The following is a 22115-nucleotide window of genomic DNA, read 5'->3' as shown; positions in this document are numbered from 1 at the left end:
CTGGAAACCATTTCCAGGCACAGGAAGGACAAGAAGGTGATTGGGAGTAGTCAGCGGGGAACTCACCAAGGGGAAGTCATGTTTGACTAACCTGAAAACCTTCTGTGATGAAATTACTGGCTTGGGTAGATGAGGCGAGAGCAGTGCATATTGTCTATCTTGACTTCAGCAAGGCTTTTGACACTGTCTCCCTTAAGATCCTCATAGAGAAGCTGATGAAGCATGGGCTAGATGAGCAGACAGGTGGCTTGAAAACTGGCTGAACAGTTGGGCTGAGAGGGTGGTGATCTGTGGCACAAAGTCTATTTGGAGGCCAGTAAGTAGCAGTGTACTCCAGGGATCAACACTGGGCCCAGTCCTGTTTTAAGGTCTTCGTTAATGATCTGGATGATGGGGCAGAGCATACTGTCAGCTGGTTTGCTGATGATACAAAATTAGGATGAGTGACTGATACACTAGAGGATTGTGCTGCCATCCGGAGGGACCTCAACAGGCTGGAGAAATGGGCTGACAAGAACCTCATGAAGTTCAACAAAGGGAAGTGCAAATCTTGCACCTGGGGGGGAATAGTCCCATTCACCAGTACATGCTTGGGGCCACCCAGCTGGAAAGCAGCTTTGCAGAAAAGGCCCTGGGGGTTCTGGTGGACAAGTTGAGGAGTCTTGCCAGAAGGTCTAAGGAGGTGATCCTTCCTCTCTGTTTAGTATTGGTAAGGCCACATATACTGTGTTTAGTTCTGGGCTCCCCAGTACAAGAGAGACATGGACATACTGGAGAGAGTCCAACAAAGGGCCATGATGATGCTTAATGGATCTGACATAGGAGGAAATGCTGAGAGCTGGGACTGTTCAGCCTGGAGAAGAGCAAGGCTCAGGGGGATGTGATCAATGATGTACATAAATAGCTGAAGGGAGGGTGCAAAGTAGGTGGAGCCAGGCTCTTCTCAGTGGTGCCCAGTGACAGGACCAGAGGCGACGAGCACGAACTGAAACACAGGAGGTTCCCTCTGGACATCAGGAAAGACTTTTTCATTGTGAGGGTGACCAACAGTGTTGCCTAGGGAGGCTGTGAAATCACCATCCTTGGAGATATCTGAAAGATCACTGGACATGGTCTTGGGCAGCCTGCTGTAGGTGACCCTGCTTGAGCAGAAGGATTGGCCAAGATGACCTCCAGAGGTCCTTTCCAAGTTCAGCCATTTTCTGATTCTGTAATGGGATGACACTGCACACCTCTGCCTGTGATTTCTAGCAGTAGTTTCAGGTCTGCTGTTGCTGTTAAGTGCCACAACTGGCTGATGATTGCTACAGCTTCACAAAGCTCACTGCTGCACCAGAACTATGTTTGCTTCCCCTTAGGTTTGACTCAGCTAAACTGGCATGAGGAAGGGTATTAGGATTCTTGCCACACTGATTATGGATTCCAGCTGCCTTGATACTCTGGTCTGTTTTTTGAGAGGAGCTTTTTGTTAGTTTCGATTTGGTGTTGTGTTTTGGTTTGGTTTTTCCCCAAGAACAGGTAGGATTCCCTCACTAACAAACAGTAGCCTGTGCAGTTCACATTTCACAGGGTTGTATCTACAACCCAGATAGCCTCTCCTTTTCCATAAAGCTTTCTCATGGTGATCTGTAACACTGAGATGTTCTCTAACTGCTTGCTTAGAACCTGGAGTCCTTCACAAGTAACAAGGAAAAGGCAAATAAAGCCATACTCTAAAAAAAAAAACAACCAAAAACAAAAAACCCAAACCAAAGCAACCCACCACTGAATTCTTAGTTGAAATCAGAGATTGCTTTGTAATTCTTAACTTCACTGATACAAACTTCCACATATCAATCACCTCATTGTGTTGTTTTATGTTCGACTGGTAAACTTGTCTGTACTGGAGTCTACTACACTGAAGGAATTCATCAAAATGCTAGCAGCAAAATGACTTATCTAAAAAGAGGGTAATAGTTTAATGTAATGAAGTTAACTTGGCTTTTAGCTGGTGTCCTAAGGAGGCTTTGTGTGCAGGCCTGTGGTGACCTGTTGTCCCAGATCTTGGTATGTTTGAGACTTTTCTACTTTTCTGCTGTATGAGAGGAAGAGGAAGTGACAGACATACAGAAAATATGGTCAAGTATTGATGATGTTTCATGGCAGCCCATCAAGTCTCCCACGCTCTCCTAAGTGCAGACACTGATACTGGCTTCCCCAAAGTTTGTATAATAGTCTAATCTATGTTGTATTTAAACGAATGACATTTTTTACTGCTTGTATTTTCCTAATATATATACACACACACACATACATATCAGTTCCTGTATAGAACTGTTTTGTATTTTTATTCTGGCAAAGCCTAAGTACTACCATGCTTCTTAAATAATTATTTTTTCTTTCACTTTTAAAGTGTATTGGTTGTACTCAACATAATGGCTTTTTTTCAACAGAGAGAACTAGCAGAAGAACACCAAGATCACGCATAGTCACAAGGCAGCAAATCCATAATTTGCAAGATGGTGCAGAACTTTATGAAGCAATTCAGAATGCATCTGATCCTGGTTATATGGAGGTAACTGTAAATCCTACGGCGCTAATTTTGAAATGCTTGTGGAATAATTTACAATTTCCTACCTCATGCTAAAATCAGCCATTAAATTACTATTTTTTTTGCTGCCTTTTGAGATTTTCTACAGCATGCTTATTGTTAAATAAATTAAGATTAAAAATTTTGAAAATATTTTAATGAAGGCTTGTTGACATAGGTTAATAATATCTTGGATTGCAGAACAGAATGCTATTTTCTCTTGATATAAAAATCCAGGATATAGCACAATTAAAAGTTAATGTTACTTGTAATTTTATTACTTTTCTTTGTCTTGCATATATGAAAAATAAATGCATCTCATAAGCCTTGAGTTTCACACACTTATTCTTGCATGTTGTTCACTGAAGTATTTTAATTATTATATTGTCATTGTTCCAGTTCAATCACAACTTTTAAGTATTTATGCCTTTATTAATAAAGATGCAGGTGATTAGTCCCTGCCAGTTGTTAAAAATTAAATACATGCCTTGCCTTTTGCAAGTCAGGGTCCCTGACTGTCATAAAGCCATGCGATCTGTGACTTTATTTGATAAAATGTTATGCATATCTGTGGTGCTACACTTAAAGGCGTCTGGATCTTGAAGGCTTGGTCAGAAAGGTGACACTCCTGATGCATTTTAGTGTAAATCACTGTGTCAGCTCAGAGATAGCAGCCTGCTGAGAGGTGCAACTCTTTTCTTCTTACAGAATTTTTTTCTAATATTTCTTCTTTCTTACGAAACACGCAAGCATGTCTGTTATATTAAATATTCACCTTAGTTATGCACTCTTAAGCAGGCTTCTCACTAATTACCACATAAGAACTGCATGTAATATAATACTTAGACAACGCAGCGCCAGCTGAGTACCAGTCAAGACTGCTGACTCCTGTTGTGTTAACATACCTCATTTCGAGTCCTAGTAGTGTATCAGTTGAACAACAGATTTCTTGTAACAGACAAACACTTAAGAAAGAGGCTATCTAAAAATCTTGACAGGATTTTTTTAATTAACAAAAAAGATACTAAATACGTTTTCTCTTGGTTACAGGGATATCTTAGTGAAGACCAGTTAAAAGCTTTGAATGCTCACAGGCAGTTGATGAACGATAAAAAGCAAACTCAGATACAGGAAGAATTCAAGAAAGCTTTAGAGTCGGCAGCACAGGAAGAAAATGGTTGTTCCAGAAGAGATGTGTCTACTGTATGGAAACTATGTGTGGTAGACTACAGAAAGCAAGAAAAACATAAAGGTTAGTACTTGGGAAATTATAAATAACTTTTATCTAAACATGGTAACTGGCCAACATAGCAGGTAGATTTGAAGTTTCCCAACATTATTCTAGCTTGCATGTTAGTATTTCCAGTTTTATTTGGGTTTTGGTTTAGGGCTTTGGGGTGGGATGGAGTGTTGTGGATTTGTTTTGTTCAAAAGCCTTCAAATTAGAATTGCACAGCTAATATATCTTAATCTGGTATCGTTAGGAGTGATACTGAGTATCTGGCGTCCACTGCTAGATGTTTGTTCATTGTTAAAGGAAGGCAGTCGGTACAGAATCTACCAGCTGTCAACATCACAGTCCAAAGGAAGATCAGACTCAACTAACATACATTTAACAGCAACAAAGAAAACTCAGTATCTACAACTATCAGTAAGTGCTTTAAGTGCATAAAGATATATTATTAAAATGTATCACAGTCTATATAAGCGTGTTGTAAATACTTAAAAATATTGTGTTTCTTCAGGTATCTCAAGAGATGCTGGTACAGATTTTCTTTCCAAGAAAGGCTCTAAAATTCACCAGTTTGTTGGATCCTTCTTTTCAGCCACCATGTGCTGAAGTTGATTTAGTCGGAGTTGTAGTTTCTGTTAGCAGAACAGGTATGTTGTAGACCGCATTCATCTCCTCCCATTGAATAAGCGCTAAATTTTTTATTTTAAAAGTCAAAATGATCTTGGTGTTGTAGGTGCATCTCAGGCCTGTGAAAACCTGCTAATATAGCCCATTGCTGTGATATGCTGGCAGATAATTCTGTTTTCCTGAAGAAAAACTGTCTTTGCTTATTAGCTCAGGAAGAATTTAGTAAGGGAGGATCTAAGCTCAAGAGAAGCTTTTCTTTATTTTTTTCCATAAATGGTGGATGTAGGTTCTCATGTCTGTGTTCAGCATCTGCAGAAGTACCACTGTGCACGTACATGAGACCCCTCTTTTGTGTACAGTGTCATGGAATAAATGGAACGCAGGCACTGGAGCTCATGGGTAGGGACAGGTGGATAATCCGAATAAAAAGGAAAAGCACCATAGGAATATTGTTTTTTAAGCACTGGAACACAGCCTTTGAGTTGTTTTCTGTAATCAGTAGGGAGATAGTGTAGAATATGAATGAAGCATGAAACATGGCTGCCATGTTACATTTATCAATTCTCTTTCGAGATGTGTGTAACTTTTTAATAGATACAAATTGCAGTAATCAAGCTTTACTTAAAGATTTAAGGTTTAATTCAGACTTTTTTCTTGCTTTTAGGTTTCACTACTATGGTGTACTTATCTGATGAAAGCTATAATTTAGTGGCAGTAAAGATCTGGACAGATCTCAGACATTTTGCTATTGAAGATATAGTTGTCCGCTGTTCATTCATTTCTGCAAGCAACCTTCAGTGGCAGTCTGAATTCAGATCAGAAATTCCTATGCTCTTGGCTGGAGATCTTTCTGTATTCTCAGCCAGTCCAAAGGAAACCTATCTTCAAGAGAAGGTTAATGAACTGAGAAGTATGATAGAGGTAAATCTGTAGATTTTTAGTTTAATGATTTAGTTACTGCTGTGTTACATTCTTCTGGGAGGTGGAGTAAGATGTTAATGTGTTTTTCCTGGAGGACTCTACATATCACCTATTGAATGTCTTTTGATTTTTTTTTTCTTTTTTTTTTTTTCTTTTTAATTCAGCTCAGCCATCGCTGTCTTTAGGATGTACCAACAATCCTCTCTGGCTAGCAAAAAATATTGTACCTGACAATAGGGAATCTGTCATGGACAGTTTCGCTCTAGCCTTTTAAAAATTGAAATTTACTGTCTTGCTTAGCTGAACATACTCAGTATCAGACTGTTTATTTCATTTATTTATTTATTATTTCAATTTTCTAGCTGTTCTAAATAGCATTCTTACTTCACTTGGTCATGCATTCTCACTTTTTACCGAAAAATAAGTTTAAATACAAAAGGATATTTTTCTTGTTAACAATAAAAGGAAGGTATGGTATTTCCCTCCACAGGAAGTGCAGCAGTCTTCTGAGTTGTTGGTTTGATATAAACTAAACTTCTGGTGGGATTATGATGAGAAAACAAAGTCTTAAATACTTTGTTTGTGAGCATATAGTACTTAGGCAATTTGAAAAATGGCTATTCTGCATTGTAAACTGTTCTCCTTTATAGAATGTGGCCTCCTTTTGCTCTGATGCAGAAAGTAAATTGATGAATTTGCTACGAAGAAATCTCTCTCTTACACCCAGTTTAACTAAAAGATGTGGCTTGGAATGCCCCTCTCCTTCCTGCAACTCAGGTCTTTACGCAGAGGATAAAAGTTTGGTAAGCTTCTGGTAATTAATAATCTGTTTTTACTGACAGTACATATAGTAAGGATATAAGAAGTTTTATACTGATAGCTGTGATGGATGGTCTCACTTTTCAGTCCACACCATATGTTCTCTTCAGGGCAATGCAAGCTGATTAGAAGTTTTCTCTCTGTGTGGGTTTAGGATTATTCCCCAGGAGGAACTGTGAGACTATTCTTCCTCCAAGCAGTACATGAAAACCTCCATAGTGGCCTGTGTTTTCACAGCATACTTTAAATATTCTGAATTTTATATGAGTAAAAGGAATCATCCTTTCCCTATAGATGATTTATCACTTCCTTGGTCCCACTGTGAAGATTATCTGACGTGGACGTTACTGGAAGGAAAAATCTTGATCTGTGATTTTTTCTTTTCATGGCATTCTGCAGTTCTTACCTTTGTTTAGAGAATTCACCTCCTGGTCATCTTTTCCTAGATATTGTTCACTGTTTCCAGGATTTAAAAGGGAAGAGGTATCACCTAGTAAATGTTTATATTTTATAGCAGTCTTGACAAAAATTGAGTTAAATAGTACTCAGGTTTCCTAGGAGGGCTGCTGGTGGCAAGCTGTTCCTGACATGGAGTACTGAGTGCAGTCAGAACAAAAATTTTTCCTGCACTAGTAGTGAGGGAGGTGGAAACACCCTGATGTGGTATCAATTCCCAGGGACTAAATTTAAGCTTATAAGGCATCCTTTTCCATTTCAGAGAGAGTGCTAATATTTAATTCTGAAGGTTTTGTTTATATTCATTATTTATTAAATATATTAACCAAGTTAAAACAAATGAGAGGTTAAATGTATTCTCAAGTTAAGCATGTGTTTGAATTATTAGATGCTGCACAGCAATCTTGTGTGTATTGTTATCTTCAAGTTTTTTGGTCTATATCCCTTTTTCCTTGTTTTTTCCTATTTAACAACCTGTTGAGGATATATGCAATGCAGTAGAAGACTTTTAACTCCTTTTTATGAGTGTTTTGATTTTTTACCATCTGGCACAGAAAAATTTCCATACATTTAGCTTAGATCGCAGAAACAACATGTAAATGTGCTGTCTTAATGTAGATGTAAACAGTGATTTATCAAGCAATAATACTTGAAAGAATAATAGTAGTCACTGTCAGAAGATATAAAACTAAGGTTAAGTTGGACATGAATGATGACATAGTGGTTTTGTATCAGTTTTTTTCCCCTCCTGTTTTGTGGAAGTAATTGAGGAAGCTAATGAAATAGGACATTCTAGTCAACATAAAACTTATTTCTCTTTTAACTAGATCTCTTCCAAAATTGAAATAAAGCATCCAAGCCCTTTGTCAACTAGCACACCGAATATGAAACTTGTCACACAAGGGTCAGTAAAAACACCTTCATCTGCTACAATCAATGAAGACCATCCCAAAAACAGCAAAAAGAGAAAAGCTATGGACTTCCTCAGTTGTATACCTGCTCCTCCACCACTGCCACCAATGTGTTCAATATTTTCTCCATCTTTAAAAAAAGCATTTCAGCCTCCACGAAGTTTGGGTTTACAGCGTGGCAAGTCATCAAAAGAAACAAATCAGAATATTGCTCATGTCACCCCCTGTAGAAAATTGAGAGAAACTGTCTGTCTTCCTGAGAATGACCTGGTTGCTGATGAAGAACTTGCAATGATTAATACACAAGCACTCATGAATAATTTACGAGAAGAAAAGAAGATTGATTACGGAAATGAAAACAGCAGTACAATAGCTACTAATTTATCTGATGATCTTTTACCCAAAAATAGTTCCAGGTCTACTGGGGAAGCAAATAACTCATCAAAAAGCAGTTCTAAAGTAGCTGAGGCTCTTCAGAAGGACACAAAGGAACCTGAGGACTCGTTACCAGCCCGCAGAATGCTACAAAGACAAAACCCCCGAAAATGCTACTAAATGCACATGTACAGTATTGTATATATTTCAAATTCAAATTATTTTTACACTTTGTACATTAAATCCTGATTGTATTTAATAAAGCTACATTACAAAAACAAAGACTCATGGAAATGACATTTCAACTGCAATATAATTTGGAGTTGAGTAATTATACGTTTCTTACACAAACATGTATCATACACTAATGCTATTGTGACTGAAGGTTTGATGACAATTTATTATAAGCCAGTACTTTGATTCTGATGTTTTCTTAAATTACAGCAGGATCTTTGTTTCAGTCTAAAGCAATCAATCAGTTTTGTCACCCTCTGCAGCATTAGAATAGCTGTTTGGCTGTCAGAAGTGGCACAGGGCAAAATAAACAATTCTCCAAGTTTATTGTTCCCAAACGTAACACTTTAATTCTGAAATATTGGAGGAGACCACCAGCCCCCACTCAGCAACCTTTCAGGGGTCCTGTGCCCTTCACTTGGCTCAGGTGCTGAACAGGGGCTGGCTCCTGTCACCAAGCTGGACGTTGTAGCAGGACTGGAGAACTGTAATGGGCTGACACAAGCTTGCGGATAGTTCTGTAAAACTTTGTGCAATACGGCAGAGCCAGGTTCCCTAAGCCCCCTAGTTTACGATCTCGTACATCTACTGTGTCCTGAAGACAGCCTGGCTTTTCTCCAGAAACAGCATATTTCTTTATACCTCTGCTAAATTACTAGATGAATAGCAGCTATACCCACATTTCTTAATGTCCAATGTGAGCTGTCTTCATTTCCTACTGCAAAATCACTCACTAGTGTCCTGTTCTATAAACACTGGCTAATAATCCACACCTACTTGAAAAAAAATTGCCATCACAAATGCTGTTTTAAAAATGTTTCACAAGGGTTTTTAATGAGGACATAATCAGCAGACTTTAACAACATGGATAAAACTACTGCAGGATAGCTTCTTTTCCCACCCATCTGGATCCAGACAGCAGACGTGTAGATAGGGACCAGCATCGCACCTTCCTACAATCTGTTAGAGCTCCCTTTTCCACCATTCACTTTGCCTCTCTTAAAGCTAGCAGTAATGCTCTAGGCAAGATGGAGCGGGAAGATGATACAAAAGGTTATACAGCCAGATATAAAGTATTAAAATGGCAAGAAATGACAACAGCATGGAGAAGGAATGGGCCACATGGCCTGTAAGAAAGAATTTAGGAATATTTTATCTATTAGTGACAGAGCACGATGCAGGAAAAAAAAAAAAACCCAACCACCAAAAAGTGTGTTACAGCCAGTAAATTTCACTGTAAGCTTGAATGGATTTTTGTGGAGGAAGACAGATGAGAGGGAGTACAGTTTGTACTGGGGATAGTGTTCTTAGATTAGTCATGTAGAGCTGTCAGATCATAATCCAGTGACATTTAAAGATTTCTAAGAAAACAGTAATTTAAAAATGTAGTAGAAAAATACAAGAATAAAAAACAGTTTAGAAAAATACAAGAATAAAAAAGTTTAGAAAAAATGTAAAACTAGAGACTTTTATACCCTGATCATTAAAATATACACTGAGGAATCCACCTCTTCAGTTAAATGGCATGTTGTTTGTACGTGCTACCTGAAGTCTTCTGTTTGAGAAGGCTGGAGGGGGGTTGCAATGGGCACCCATGCCATGAGCTGCATTTGGTCCACTGGAGCTTCTCTCATCTCTGCTTGGTTTTTCAGCCCGAAGAACACTGTGGAAGGTAACATTGTGCTCATATTGTTCTTTCATCCGTTGTATCTTTTGTCGAGGGACATGATGAATATTCCTTCTGTAGAGTCAAAATTAACAGAAAACACAAGTATTTAGCTGCCCATGTATTAGAGGTTACCTTAAGCTTGCTAAGGTTTCTGACATGTTCGGGATAATGGTTCATGTCCCCACTGATCTATTGCTAGCCTTTTTTCCCAAATGGTTGTTCACTTCCACCTACTTCTTCAAATTATTATTATTATTATTGTGACTGCTGAAACATGTAACACAAGTATTTTTGTGGGCAGCCAGGACATAAGAAGTTAGACAAATGCTTTGAAATGAAAGAGCTACGTAGAAGACCTCTATTATTTCACATGAGTATTGCCGGGTTTTAGTGCTAATGGATTGTTAGCCTCGGGGCGAGCTTTTGTACATCTGGAGAAATGCAGACAAGGGCTGTAGATAGCCCAGACACCGACTTATAATCAGCAAGTATAGAGGTCAAAAAAATGTTGCTTTGTCTGAGTACAAGTGGGGAAAAATCATACCTGACATGGCTCAGGCTCCAGGGCAGATTTGTAAATGACAAGTTTGAGAGGGAGAGGAACAAGATACTCAAACATGCAGGGCTTTCTGGGGAGACCAGAAACAGCCACAGTCTCTCAACATGTCAGTGGGAATTGTTTTTCCAAAGACCACTAGGAATTCCTGCTTGTCTGTGAGTTTGCAAACTCTGAGTAACTTTGGGTTTTGCCATTTAGCTCTAAGGCACAATCTGTGACCTAGAATCTAAGTTCGTCCTGCATCCGTATTTTCAAAGCCTTGTGTTGTGCAAATCCGGCAGGGCTCAGCACGTTTTTTTCCCTGGTGGAATTAAGGTGACAGCACCGCAGCAGGTTGCCAGCTGCAGCATCCCAACTGCGAAGAAGCCACGCGCGTGCAGCCTGTGCCTGGGGCCAGCAACCGGCACAAACCCTACTGCCAGTAAAGACACGATGTGGAACCAGACTGGGAGCAACCTTCAGCTGCCCCGAATCCTTTGCCAAAGAGCTGCTCCAAACTGAGTGTATTTATTTGGATTAACTTTACGATGCGACTATAAAAAGCTGACTTGTTTCAAATGATTAATAAAACAAAATACAAGTTACTGAGTAGCTCAGCCTATAATGAATGGTCACCGGTGAAATCTGTCTCTGCAGTGGTGCCCTACAAATGCCTCCCAGCTGGTGCTGACTTTTGACTGGAGTTCCTAGCTGGTATAAAACAAATAAATCAGTTGGAATGAAGTACCCATGCCCTGTTTCCTTCTGATAATAAATAAGTTAGCACGTGTTAGCTTCTGGATCAAATAGATAGGAGTGCACTCGTTACTGTAACATAGTTTACAGCGGGTTGGTTAAAGGCTAGAAAATTAGCCTGCATGGAGTTCTTTGTGATATAACCATTAACACTGCAGCCTCTAGCCAAACTAACATACTTAGAGCCACATTTGGCTCCCTCTATATCCTACCACATTATGCAGATTTGGTAGATTCATTGTATCCCTTTTGTGTGTGCATGTTAAGATCTTCAGGAAGATCCTCCAGAACCCCATTTCTTGACCACATTTAATGTAGCACTGCACAGCAAGACAATCTTTGTTATGGTTAGATTTTTTAAGAACAGAAGTCTGAATATTGTCTGTAGTGCTTAGACATGTTTTTTTGCCCAAACACAAGAGTGCTGCTCAAAATCCAGAATGCAAATCAGGGTTCCTGCCCCAAGAAGCTTGCAGTAGAAATACACACTTTGTGGTGGGGGGGGGGGGGGGGTTGCTTTTTCTACTACCTGACTCACTTCAGCACGGTCAGGCTCTTTCAGGGTTAAATTCACTGCAGAGCAGGTACTGAGTAATAGAAAATTTCCACGACAATCATTCCGTCATCATTTACTAGGTTACTTTTTAGGATATATGAAGAGGAAAAGGGCTGGCCTTCCTTAGAGCACATCAATAAAATGAGAAGCTGTCTGCTATATCAAAGATTAAAAGATGTACCTTGTCAGCTCTTGAACATTGAACTTCCAGGGTGTATCTGGTTCTTGGAATATAACTTCATATCCATTTTCACGTGCCTGAAGGAGGACACAGACGTTTTAGACATATGGCTGCTGAGCTCAGGGGTAGCCAATCTGCCAAACCCCCTGAGATTTTATCTGGCTAGGAGATGTATCATATGTACCAGGAGCCAGAAAAAGGAAGATAACCATGATTCCCATCAAGCTGAGTCCCAGCTTGTTATTTCCTTCTGCATCAAAGAATGTGGGTCTTCCAGCAAAACTTGCCTCAACATTGCCCCCAGTCCCCATCCATCCCCCGTGGCAATGGCACCCTGGCACTTGAACTCTCTGGAGATCACAGATGGTTCAAGAGCCACAGGCTGGCCACGGCAATCTGGAGCTTCTGGGAGCGTGAGGTCAACATCTATCAGTCCTGCTATTTCCAGCCACTGAGTCTACAGGCCTCAATTTTTTTCAAGGTAAAGCAACATCTTTGTGCACGTATACGTGTATATATATGCACACATACAACACACACAAAAATACATAATATATATTTAATACAGTATTGATTGCTTTTGTTTTGATTTAGGGGAAAGGAGGCAGGGAGATCTGTTGACCTTTTCACACCTGGCCCACCTCTGGCTGTGCTCTCTCACTTGCTTCCTAGTCACCCGCAAGCATTCACAACTGCTGCTGAAGTGACGTGTCCAGGCTTTCCAGCACCTCTATGAATTCCTGTCGCTTTTGTGCTCCCATACAAGCAATACTTAGACCCAAATTTTTTAACTGACAAGACCATAACCCAAGAACAGAAGCATGAGTATAGTGTTAGCAGAGAGGCCACATTATGAAACTGTACTAAAAAATATTGCCATCTCTGCCAGAACTCCTGACACGAGATACCAAAGTGTCTTTGAAGACTCTTTATGGTTTATTTTTCACAAGTCATAAACTAAAATTGTTAGTCATATCTTAATATCTTTGTCAACAAATAGTTTGGGAACTGTTCAATTCATGTTACTACTGGGGAAGACATCCTGATTGCCAAGAAGTTACAGGGCAAGTTCAAAGACAATCTTTTCAAGTAGTTTTGTCTTCACTGAGGTGTATGGCTGACTAGATAAAACAACTACATTGGCACCTGTTCCCCTACTTCTTCACAGTATCAATCATTAGCTATAATTAGAGAACTAAGGGCAAATAGAAGTAATTCTTTTTAGCCATGTCAAGAACTGTTTCAGTCAGGTCACCTCTGAAATGTCATAGCTGAGCACATAAAAGCAATAAATCAGAGCTTTCCCTACCATCAGCACGTATGGCTTCATCTCCCAAGCATGGATGTTGGTATTATCAATAATGATGGGGCTTTTCCCATTCTTCATTGCCTTGTGTGCTGTAATGTAACAAACACATTAAGTAAAGTGAACACGGACTAAATAACAGACCGAGCCAGGTCTCACTAGCCCCAAAGTGTCCTCTCTTCGCCCACTGCTAGCACCCTTGGTTCCCTACCAGACGATTTTGTAGCTACCACCCATGGCGAGCAGAGGTCAGGGCCCAGCAGGCGCTCTCCTGGAGGAGGTGATGCAGCCGCTGGCTGCGCGCAGTGGCAAGATCTGAACTTCCAATAAAACATACTTAGCAGTATCACTAGGAATTTACAACAGCTGAAAATTACTGTTATTTGCAAAAGATCCCTGTTATATGATCTCAAAGCGTTTTCCATTGCTAGAAATGAATCCAGCACACAGCCACAAAAGCATGTTACATTTTTCTCTCTGAAGTAGAGACCTGGGTTGTTTCATTCTCAAACTTATAATTAGGTTTGCAAGTTTTCCTCCTGGCTATCACTAACTCCCCCCCGTAACACCCACTTCCAAGTCAGGACAGACATCTAAGCCATTACAGTCTGAGGGATGCGGTGCGTACAGCTGTACTGAGCAGCTGCTGGGCTGGTATTTGCATGCCACCTGCTGTTACCAAGCTTCAGCAGTGCTACTTAACAGTCCTTCTAAAATAACATCTATCATTCACCAACACTTCTTCACTTATAAATTTCTCTCTCATAAGGCAGAAGAAATAAAATCAGAAGTGGTAAATGTGTTTTTTTAACCAGTACCCCATGAACTGCAGTGTATGACACCACTGTGAAATCTTTTATTTTGGGGCCTAAGTTTAAAGACAGATTGAAAAGCAAACTATTCTGCAAAACCCCTAGATTGAGTTCAGTCACCTCTCTTTTGGTTCCATTTGTGTGCATCCTCTAGGAAGTCAGGCTCAAACATGTATACGCCATTTTCGATAAAGAAGTCATCAGTACTAAGAACTACAGCACTGGGATAGTCACGTTTCAGTTGTCTGAAAAAAAAAAAAAAAGATGAAAGAAGGATTAGTATAATGCATACCTTTAATAGACACCATTAAATCAAGAGCCATATGAATGTTCTGCAAATATGCACAGTGCGTCATTTGAAAAATCCCAGCTTAAAGGATCTGAAAGTAATGTAATCAGTAGACGGACACATAGGAGGAAAGGAATGGAGCTTAAAGGCATGGCCTTGATTTCTTTAATTCAGCAGAGAAATCTACACTGGACTACCAACATATGAGTCTTTAATCATATTAATATATTCAGTTTTCTTTCTGAGTTATCTGAGAAGGTACGATTGTAAATACAAAAAAAACCCACCAACCCAAAAAACCCAAAAAAACCCCAAACCTGCTAATCCCATGGAAGTTGGGCTCAAAAGACAATTTGACCATGGGAGTTTTGCTACAGAGAGATTTTTGAAGATAACCAGGAGGAATGATTTGTCATTTAGTAAAGATGGTCAACGTTACCAGCAGTTTGTCTTGTTATTTTTTTTCTTTTCTTTTCTTTTTTTTGGCTACAAAGCACATAGTACTTTTTTTTGTAATTTGCAAACAAATATCCAAGTGATCAGTCAATATTTCTTGATATTTTTTTCAATTTTATGGTTCTTTCTGCTTTTCACTTGTCCCTGTTTTACTTAATCCTCCCCTTGTAGGGTTGAATAATTTTTATTTATTTTCAGCTTTCAAACATATTTTATAAACAAATCTGAATTGCCTAGATTGGCAGCCCCAAATGCAACAGATCCATAAAACCGGTCCCCTGTGGCGAGTGGCACAGGGCAATCCCCCTTCTCGTCACACTCATGCATCCCCACCGCGATGCTCATTCAGACCCAGGATGCCCACGGCGGGTGGACGCGCGTCCTGCCGTAAGCTGACCAGCTGCCTCGCAGACAGTGACGGGCTCTAGGAGGTGGAAGCGCTGGCTTAGGTGGTGGCTTAAATATGAAGCATTCCTCTGCCAGTCCTTAGAGAGCATTGAAAAAAAAAAAATCTTAATGCAAAATTGCGTTCCCGTTTGTGTGCATTCCAGACTTATTTGTGTCCATAGACAATTGTCTATTTTTTTCAATGAAGGGAGTGTTGGGGGAGGAGGGAGTCTCTGCAAGAAGTCAGGGAGAGCCCACAGCATCATCTCGCTACTCTCCGTCTCCCTAAGGCCCAGAATGTCTCTGGAAAAGAAAGTAAGGCCAATTGAGAAACCTTGTGGCTCTCAGACACGAATGCTGCTGCCCTGCTATCTCACACCACACACAGGTCTCCAGTCCCTTGGACTTATTTCAGCTTCCCTGATAAAATGCTTCTCTTCCATCCACATAAGCTGCAAAACAACTATTTCTCAATGTCTTATCTAATTGAGCAACTGCAAGGGAAAAGGTGCCTCGAGGTTATCAGCAAAAACCAGACACACAGACAGAAAAGGCTTAATTCTGTCATCTCTAGCTCTGCCCTAACCATGTACTTACCAATTTTACCCTCATCTGTCTGCTAGCAGCAATTCTTCACTAGGATTCCATGTTGCACTTAGCTGAATAAAGGCCAGCTTCTGACTTTGTTCTGCCTCCACTGTAACTTCTACTATCTGCTGATCAATTAATATTATTTTGTGGTTGCAATCACGCCAGAGAGCAGAGACTCACTGCTGATGGACTGGCCAGGACTGGGCTGTAGCCACTGTTACATATCATTTAGCACCCACATGTCGTTATCTTCAAGCTCCAAAGAGATGCTTTATTCACATAATTACTGCTGGACAAACAGATCTAACAAAAGTCATGTAGAAAACTGTTAGCAAACAGTCAAATTATTTTTGCTTTAATTTTGGTCCCAGGCAGGCAAAGAATTCTTATCATGAAAAGCATGGGAGCACCTAACACTTACCTGGTTACTCTTGTGCTGATAAACTGATATATTCAGCTCTCACTGTAATTGAGTACCTCACCTTTCCCACTGCTTTACCCATCTGCATCGCAATCTCTTCTCTAAAAAATAGACTGTGCTAAAATATGTGTCGTCCCTTTAGCTACTAATAGGCACATAAAATTGTACACGTAAACAAAAGATCTCAAAATATTTTTTTTCTTGCTCAGTGTTTCTTTTAAAAATGTTCTCAACCAGTGCAAATTTTTAAAATTTTTTTAGCATATACATTACTAAATTCTTAACGCATATATGCACACTCCCATGGGAGCTTTGATATTAACCCTTAAGCAATCTAAATAGTATGTGATTATCTGTAAACTCAGTCTACTATCCTCATATCACTGGTAATTAAAGTAGATAAAACTTGTGCTTCAAAGGAGGAAAAATATGGCACAAAATGTGCTAAGAACTATGAATTACTGTCACATTTGCTATAGTCATACCAAACAAACTCCTACGAACAGCAACATAAGAAAACATCAGTGGGAAAAAGATGATGTTTTACCTCCTGCTTATTTTGCTGTTTTTAACTTTTCACTTTCTAAAACAACGAAACTGACACTAAATTTTATGACCATTTCTGTAATCCCCTACTGCCCATGAAGCTGACAAAAATCCTGTTTCTTCTGTCCCTTGCAATTTCCAAGGGCACCCAAACCTCTTTAGTATGTTTCTTGAGAAATAAGCCTTCTACAATCTACACAGGACCACAAGTTGGTTTAGAAGAAAGGTTTTACATAATCATGCAATAAAAATGCCTATATTTTAGCAAAATATACACCAGCCATGCAAAATGGGAGAACTTGTGACCAATGTTATTAATTAATAAATTTTGAGCAGCCCTGTCAAATGAAAACTACCCATTGCCGTTAGATCAGTAAGTGTAAAGCGTACTAAGGAGCAGAAGGAAAATGAAATCTCTTTGCAAGATCAAAGAGTACATATAAGCTATGTTTGCTTTTTTTTTTTTAAAAGCCACTGAACTTGAAGCACTGCATTGTGATAAGCAGTATCTGTCAAAGGTTCAGTATTAATTTGCCTACTTGGGACATTTAATTGCGAAGTGCTACAGCTCTGTCTTGCAGTAGATACAAAATACAGTATGCTCTAGATCTTGCTAAAGAAAAGTTTGCTGCTGTTTCAGAAAATACAAAGGATTAAAAAAAAAAAAAAAAGAAAAAAAAAAAGAAAGGGCAATGTTTCCTCCACTTGCAATAAATCTCCCCAAACCCTTTTACCTCCTTTTCTCAAGGCGAAGCAGCTTTCCACGCCAGGTACCGTATCTCACTAGATTGGCTGATGCAGTTGGGGAGGAAAAAAAAAAAAAAAAATTTCTGATGCTTCTGCTCTTCAGCTCTGACACAACAGCAGCAAACTTCATGTACCTCCCAGGAGGGCCTGGGAACTGATACAGCCCCTGGAAACACGACACCGTGCAGAGGCACAAGCTTCACTGTCTGCCCACGGCAAACCCACCGGCAGCCCAGGTAGCAAGGATGCTGCTGAACGATGTGGTGTTCGACATTGGTGCATGCTCATCTGCTGTCTCACCCTGGTCAGATTTGTGATGGCCGCTGGGACTAAAAAAGGAGAAACTTTCTCTTGAAAATCCAGCTGTGTTTCTGTTTGACCACAGTAGCCTTGTAACAACCGCCTCAGCAAACAGACAGGTGGTTTTAGAGTCTTCTGTGTTATTCCACTGAAGATCTGTTCCCATAATTTATACTGGTTTTAAGTTGCCTTTTTTCTAAATATCATCTTCAGTGCTTTCAAACAATCATTGCAAGGTTTAACTGTATGTATAGACAACAAAATAATTGTTTAGGGTTTCAACTAGCTGGATGCATTAGAGTACTTGGGAGAAGTCTCCATGATCACCAGTAATATCATTGGAGATAAAAAAAATCCGTAACTGTATTTCATAGGCTGTCATGTTTTTCCAACAGAAAATTTGAAAATAAATTCTTATTTGAGCCTGGTAAGCAGATTGGAAGGAACATTTTCAGTACTCAGAAGGCAACAGAACGGTATGTCAGGCAGATCTCAGAGCCGGTAAATTCCCAAGCTACTTCAGAGATCAGAACACATAAGTACTGACATCGCATACAACCACTTGCTCCGGTCACTGTTCCTAACACAAAGCGTTCCCCGTGGTGTTTAAAGGTCTTCAGCTTCAGCAGAAAATCAGAACGATGAGATCTGGAGCACATGCCCAGCACTATCGGCTCTCTGCTGCATTTTAACAACTTCTAGTGCCCTGAGGACTTTGCCCCGGCAGAGGCCTGCCAGCTGACGGCTGTGCTGTTGGCAGAACACATGCATCATATTTGATAAACACATTCAGGAGAAGCACCTGAAGCAGTTTTAGACGAAGGTAAACGTTTACAGTGCGTTGCCGCCTGGCAGCAGGAGGTGCAGAGCTGAAGTCCTGTCCGAGGTGCAGCTCTGCAGCGGGGTCGGGGTGCTGGTAACAGCGGCGGGGCTGGCCCAGGGCTGGAGGTGCCGGGAGCGACTGGGCAAAAGCCGCAGAGAGAACTGGAGAAGACACAGATTACTCCAAGCAGTGATGCCTCAGTGCCAGTGCATTTTTTCCTTTACAGAAGATTGCTGCCTCTGTGCTTTGTAAGGGAGTATAAGAACAACCTCATGTCGACTGATAAATCAACAGCAGTGGCTGGCAAATTGCATGTTTGATCATGCCCAGCCTAGTGCTTTAGCAAAACTGCTAGACAGAGGGTTAGATGTTACTTGAGCTGTGCATCACAGGAACAGATTGTAGAAGAGCTGGAAATCCAGCTACTGTGCAATGAAGAGTCTGTTGGGGAAGCAGGTATGAGCTTGTATGTGGCTCATTTGATTTTTGGAGGCATTTTTGGAAGCTATACCCGCTACTGCACGTCAGATAACTGTTTTCTTAGTAGTTGCCTCGGTCTGATCACAAAATCCGTACTGTGGAGTCGAGGGGAGTGTTGCACACGCCTGATGGAGGCTATTGGAGATGCAACTCCCAGGTGCCCCTCTTCTACGTGCTTCTGCTGGCGGTGACGTACGGTGAACAGTTAGAGGGAGATGGTTAGGGTCACCTAAAATACGTGGTGCAGGGAAGCGAAAAGGTCTGGAAGTTGGTGGTGAGCAGACCAACTCCTCGTTCTGCCTTGACTATTCAATGTATAGCAGGTGGCCCCTTGGCTGTCTTTACCAGAACCCAAACCGATCCGTACCAGTGTCAGCTGCTCCGAGCTGGGGGAGGGACTGGGATGGGGAAATCATTTTAATGAAGATGCCATAACTAAATCTTACAAAGCTATATCCAGACAGCGCTGGCTGACACTGAAATGTCAGGGAAACGAGTCACAGATGCGAGGTTGTTCCTAGGCCTGTGTGCCAAACGGAAAAGCGTCCTTCCTGCTGGAGCTATCACCAGGTTGTGATATCACCAGTGAAAACATTCACGGTTTGTGACACTTCTGAGCTCTGTAAAGATGTACAGGTTTTAACTGAAATACTGGCTGATACTAAGACTGAAAGAATGGGGGGGGGGGGGGGGGAAAGCACCAGAAGAAACACCAAAGGCTAAAACAGTGGTACACGCTGACAACCAAGAACATCGTTAACAGCAATAAAACTGGGGAAGGTGCTGTTTACACCCCCCCAAAGGCCAGCACTCAGCTAAGGCCCAGCACAGATGACTTGCCCCTGGAAGACCCACACTCTGAGAGCAAGAGGATGGCCAGCAGGTCACACAAGCCTGCACACCCTGTCCTTCTTCCCCTTGTTCCAAAAGAGGGAGAGGCTGCAGCTGAAAAGACACCCAAAACAGGAACATGAAAATGGGCAAAAAAACCCTGCCTAAGATTCATGGAGCACCAAGTAAGCAAAATTCAGAGGCAAAAAAATGGCAGCATAGAAACCGCTGGCTGCGAGATGGCATAACAGACCTGACCAAAACCCGCCCTGTCTGTCACCACCGACCGAGAGGAACCCAGAAAAGAAAGTGAGGATGGGACAGCAGAAGGTCCTTGGCCTCTCCGATTTTGGGCAGAGCACCTGTGCACATGCCCCTTGGTACTTGCGAGTATTTAGCTGTGATAGTGTGAGTGAATAAAATCCAAGAGAATAGAGTTGAATGGGTAAAATGAGCTCACCAAGGCCTTTGCAAATAAATAATCGCCTTCCTCCTCCAGTAGGATCTCGCACTGAGCTTTGTTGCAGTAATTTTCTGCAAACATCGCTTTGCCTAGAACATTGCATTTACCAACACCAAAAGGTACACAACATGGGAATAGCAAATCTCAGAAGTTTCTTGGCACAGTCCTTTCATAATCTGGACAGAGTTAATGGAAAGCTACTAAATGCCATTTTTACAGCTGTCCTTTGATCTGTGTACTGCTGAATGGCTCAACGCAATGATACAATTAACAGGGGCTAGAAAACAGAGCAAGTTCCTCAATTGTTCAACTCACGGGGGACTAAATATTTACAACTGCTTTTGTAAATCTGTCATTAATAATTAATCTTGTGTTTTGATCTAAAAAAATAGGTCAGTTACTTGCACTGCCTAAGAATATGGCCCAGACCATTACATTCTTACTGTACTATGAGAAGACCCAAACCCCTCTGAAGAAGGGCCTTACACGACCTCTTTAGGGAGACACATGCATTTTTGGCATCAGTAAAAACACAGCATTTGGCCACTCATTAAAGAACTTGGTCTTGCAGAAGTCCTGTGAGGCAGAAGGCACAGCGTGCCTGGAAAGACGGTACCGAAAAGAGGGAACTGTAGATTAACCCAGTGTATCACATGGCTTCTTTCACAGCAGGGCCCTTCCTGTGGCAGCTCGTGATCCCAGCATGGGTTCCTCGCCCGAGTAGAGGAAGATGACGGCGAATGTTCCTCTTTTGATGGAGAGTGGGTGGCACCCGGAGCTGTGAGATACCAAACCCTGAGATTTTGTGATACCAGATTATGGCTACGCTGCGTCACACCGATTGCGGTGCCATCTCCCAGCACTCCCCTCCGGGTTTTTCCACCTATTTTTAATCAGCCTTGGAGCTGTCGGAGTAGAATGGTCCGCTCTGCCCATTTTATACGCCCCTACAGCTCTGACCAGGAGTGCAGGACATCATGGAAACAGAAGTCAGAGTTGTCAATTTTCACAGTAAGAGACAGGAAGTAGTTTACTGTGTTTGTGATTAACCACACACAAAAAAAAAAAAAAAAAAAAGCACCACTCTGGCACTTTTTAGAGAAGGAACAACAACAACAACTACCTTGGCTTGGGCGATTAGTCCGTCTTACTAGAAACGTGCCTTTTGGTAACTGCTCGCTCACTCTGAACAACAACACAGACGGTCCTACGGGGTGCGTATCCGGAGAGCAGGTGCGGGCAGCTGCAGCAATAAAGCCTTCAGCCATTTCTGAAAGACAGAGGTTTCCAAACGGCTCCTGCGAGGATCCCGCTTCCCTCCTGAGCCAGAAAAACCACCTCAGCCTTCTTTCCCAGTGCTCTGCAGCAAGTGTTTCCCCTTCGCTCCCAGGCGGGAGCCGGGCGGGCAGAGAGCGGCCTGAAGCACCCGCCTCAACCGCCGGCCCTCGCTCCCCTCACCGCTTCTCACACCTACCCCACGGCCGGGCTCGCCCGCCGCCGGCCGGGCCCAAGGCAAGGAGAGCCGAAGGGGCTCCGGAACCGCCGCCTTACCTGGCCAGGGTGCTCTTCCCGGCGCCCGGCAGCCCCCGCAGCAGCAGCACCAGCCTCCCGCCGAAGCGGCCCCGCGGGGGCTGCAGGCTGAGCCCCCCCAGGGCCCGCAGCAGCCGCTCATCCATTTCCACACACGCCCCTTCGCCGGCGGCCCAGGGGCCGGGGCCGGAGGGCGGGAAGAGCCGGGCCCGGCCCAGGCGGCGGGGATTCCCTCTCCCGTCAGGCGCCGGGCCTCTGCCGTGTGGGCGGGCGGGCGGAGAGGCGCG

At 41.8% G+C, this 22115-nt stretch overlaps 2 protein-coding genes across 3 annotated transcripts in view; one reads left to right on the top strand and one right to left on the bottom strand.

The window, feature by feature from the left end:
• Nucleotides 1-8191, top strand: part of BRCA2 (BRCA2 DNA repair associated) — a 42277-nt gene extending 34086 nt beyond the window's left edge. Inside the window, 7 exon segments of the mRNA XM_030043016.2 lie at nucleotides 2433-2554; nucleotides 3620-3821; nucleotides 4054-4220; nucleotides 4315-4450; nucleotides 5095-5351; nucleotides 6002-6154; nucleotides 7454-8191. Of these exon segments, the coding sequence (XP_029898876.1) occupies nucleotides 2433-2554; nucleotides 3620-3821; nucleotides 4054-4220; nucleotides 4315-4450; nucleotides 5095-5351; nucleotides 6002-6154; nucleotides 7454-8092 (1676 nt within the window). The 3' untranslated portion in view covers nucleotides 8093-8191.
• A 761-nt stretch (nucleotides 8192-8952) lies between these two features.
• Nucleotides 8953-22068, bottom strand: N4BP2L1 (NEDD4 binding protein 2 like 1). Of its 2 annotated transcripts, none has more exons than XM_030043025.2 (5): nucleotides 21850-22068; nucleotides 14085-14209; nucleotides 13156-13244; nucleotides 11847-11923; nucleotides 8953-9887 (listed from the first exon to the last, which is right to left on the bottom strand). In XM_030043025.2, the coding sequence occupies exons 1-5, from the start codon at nucleotides 21972-21974 to the stop codon at nucleotides 9659-9661; spliced, it is 645 nt and encodes a 214-aa protein (XP_029898885.1). In that variant the 5' UTR covers nucleotides 21975-22068; the 3' UTR covers nucleotides 8953-9658. The 2 variants fall into 2 exon arrangements, with proteins under 2 accessions (XP_029898885.1, XP_040974501.1); XM_041118567.1 differs by lacking the exon at nucleotides 21850-22068 and adding an exon at nucleotides 14571-14899.
• Between the last annotated feature and the right edge of the window lie 47 nt (nucleotides 22069-22115).

Source organism: Aquila chrysaetos, chromosome 19 (genome assembly GCF_900496995.4).
Source record: "Aquila chrysaetos chrysaetos chromosome 19, bAquChr1.4, whole genome shotgun sequence".
NCBI lineage: Eukaryota > Metazoa > Chordata > Aves > Accipitriformes > Accipitridae > Aquila > Aquila chrysaetos.
This window is presented reverse-complemented; position numbering and strand designations above follow the sequence as displayed.

Coding starts and splice junctions, on each gene's coding strand:
- N4BP2L1 (XM_030043025.2), bottom strand. CDS start 21,974: ATGGATGAGCGGCTGCTGCGGGCCCTGGGGGGGCTCAGCCTGCAGCCC. Junction 13,245..14,084: donor CAAATGGAACCAAAAGAGAG/GTGACTGAACTC, acceptor GTTACATTACAG/CACACAAGGCAATGAAGAAT. Junction 9,888..11,846: donor AATGTTCAAGAGCTGACAAG/GTACATCTTTTA, acceptor TTGACTCTACAG/AAGGAATATTCATCATGTCC.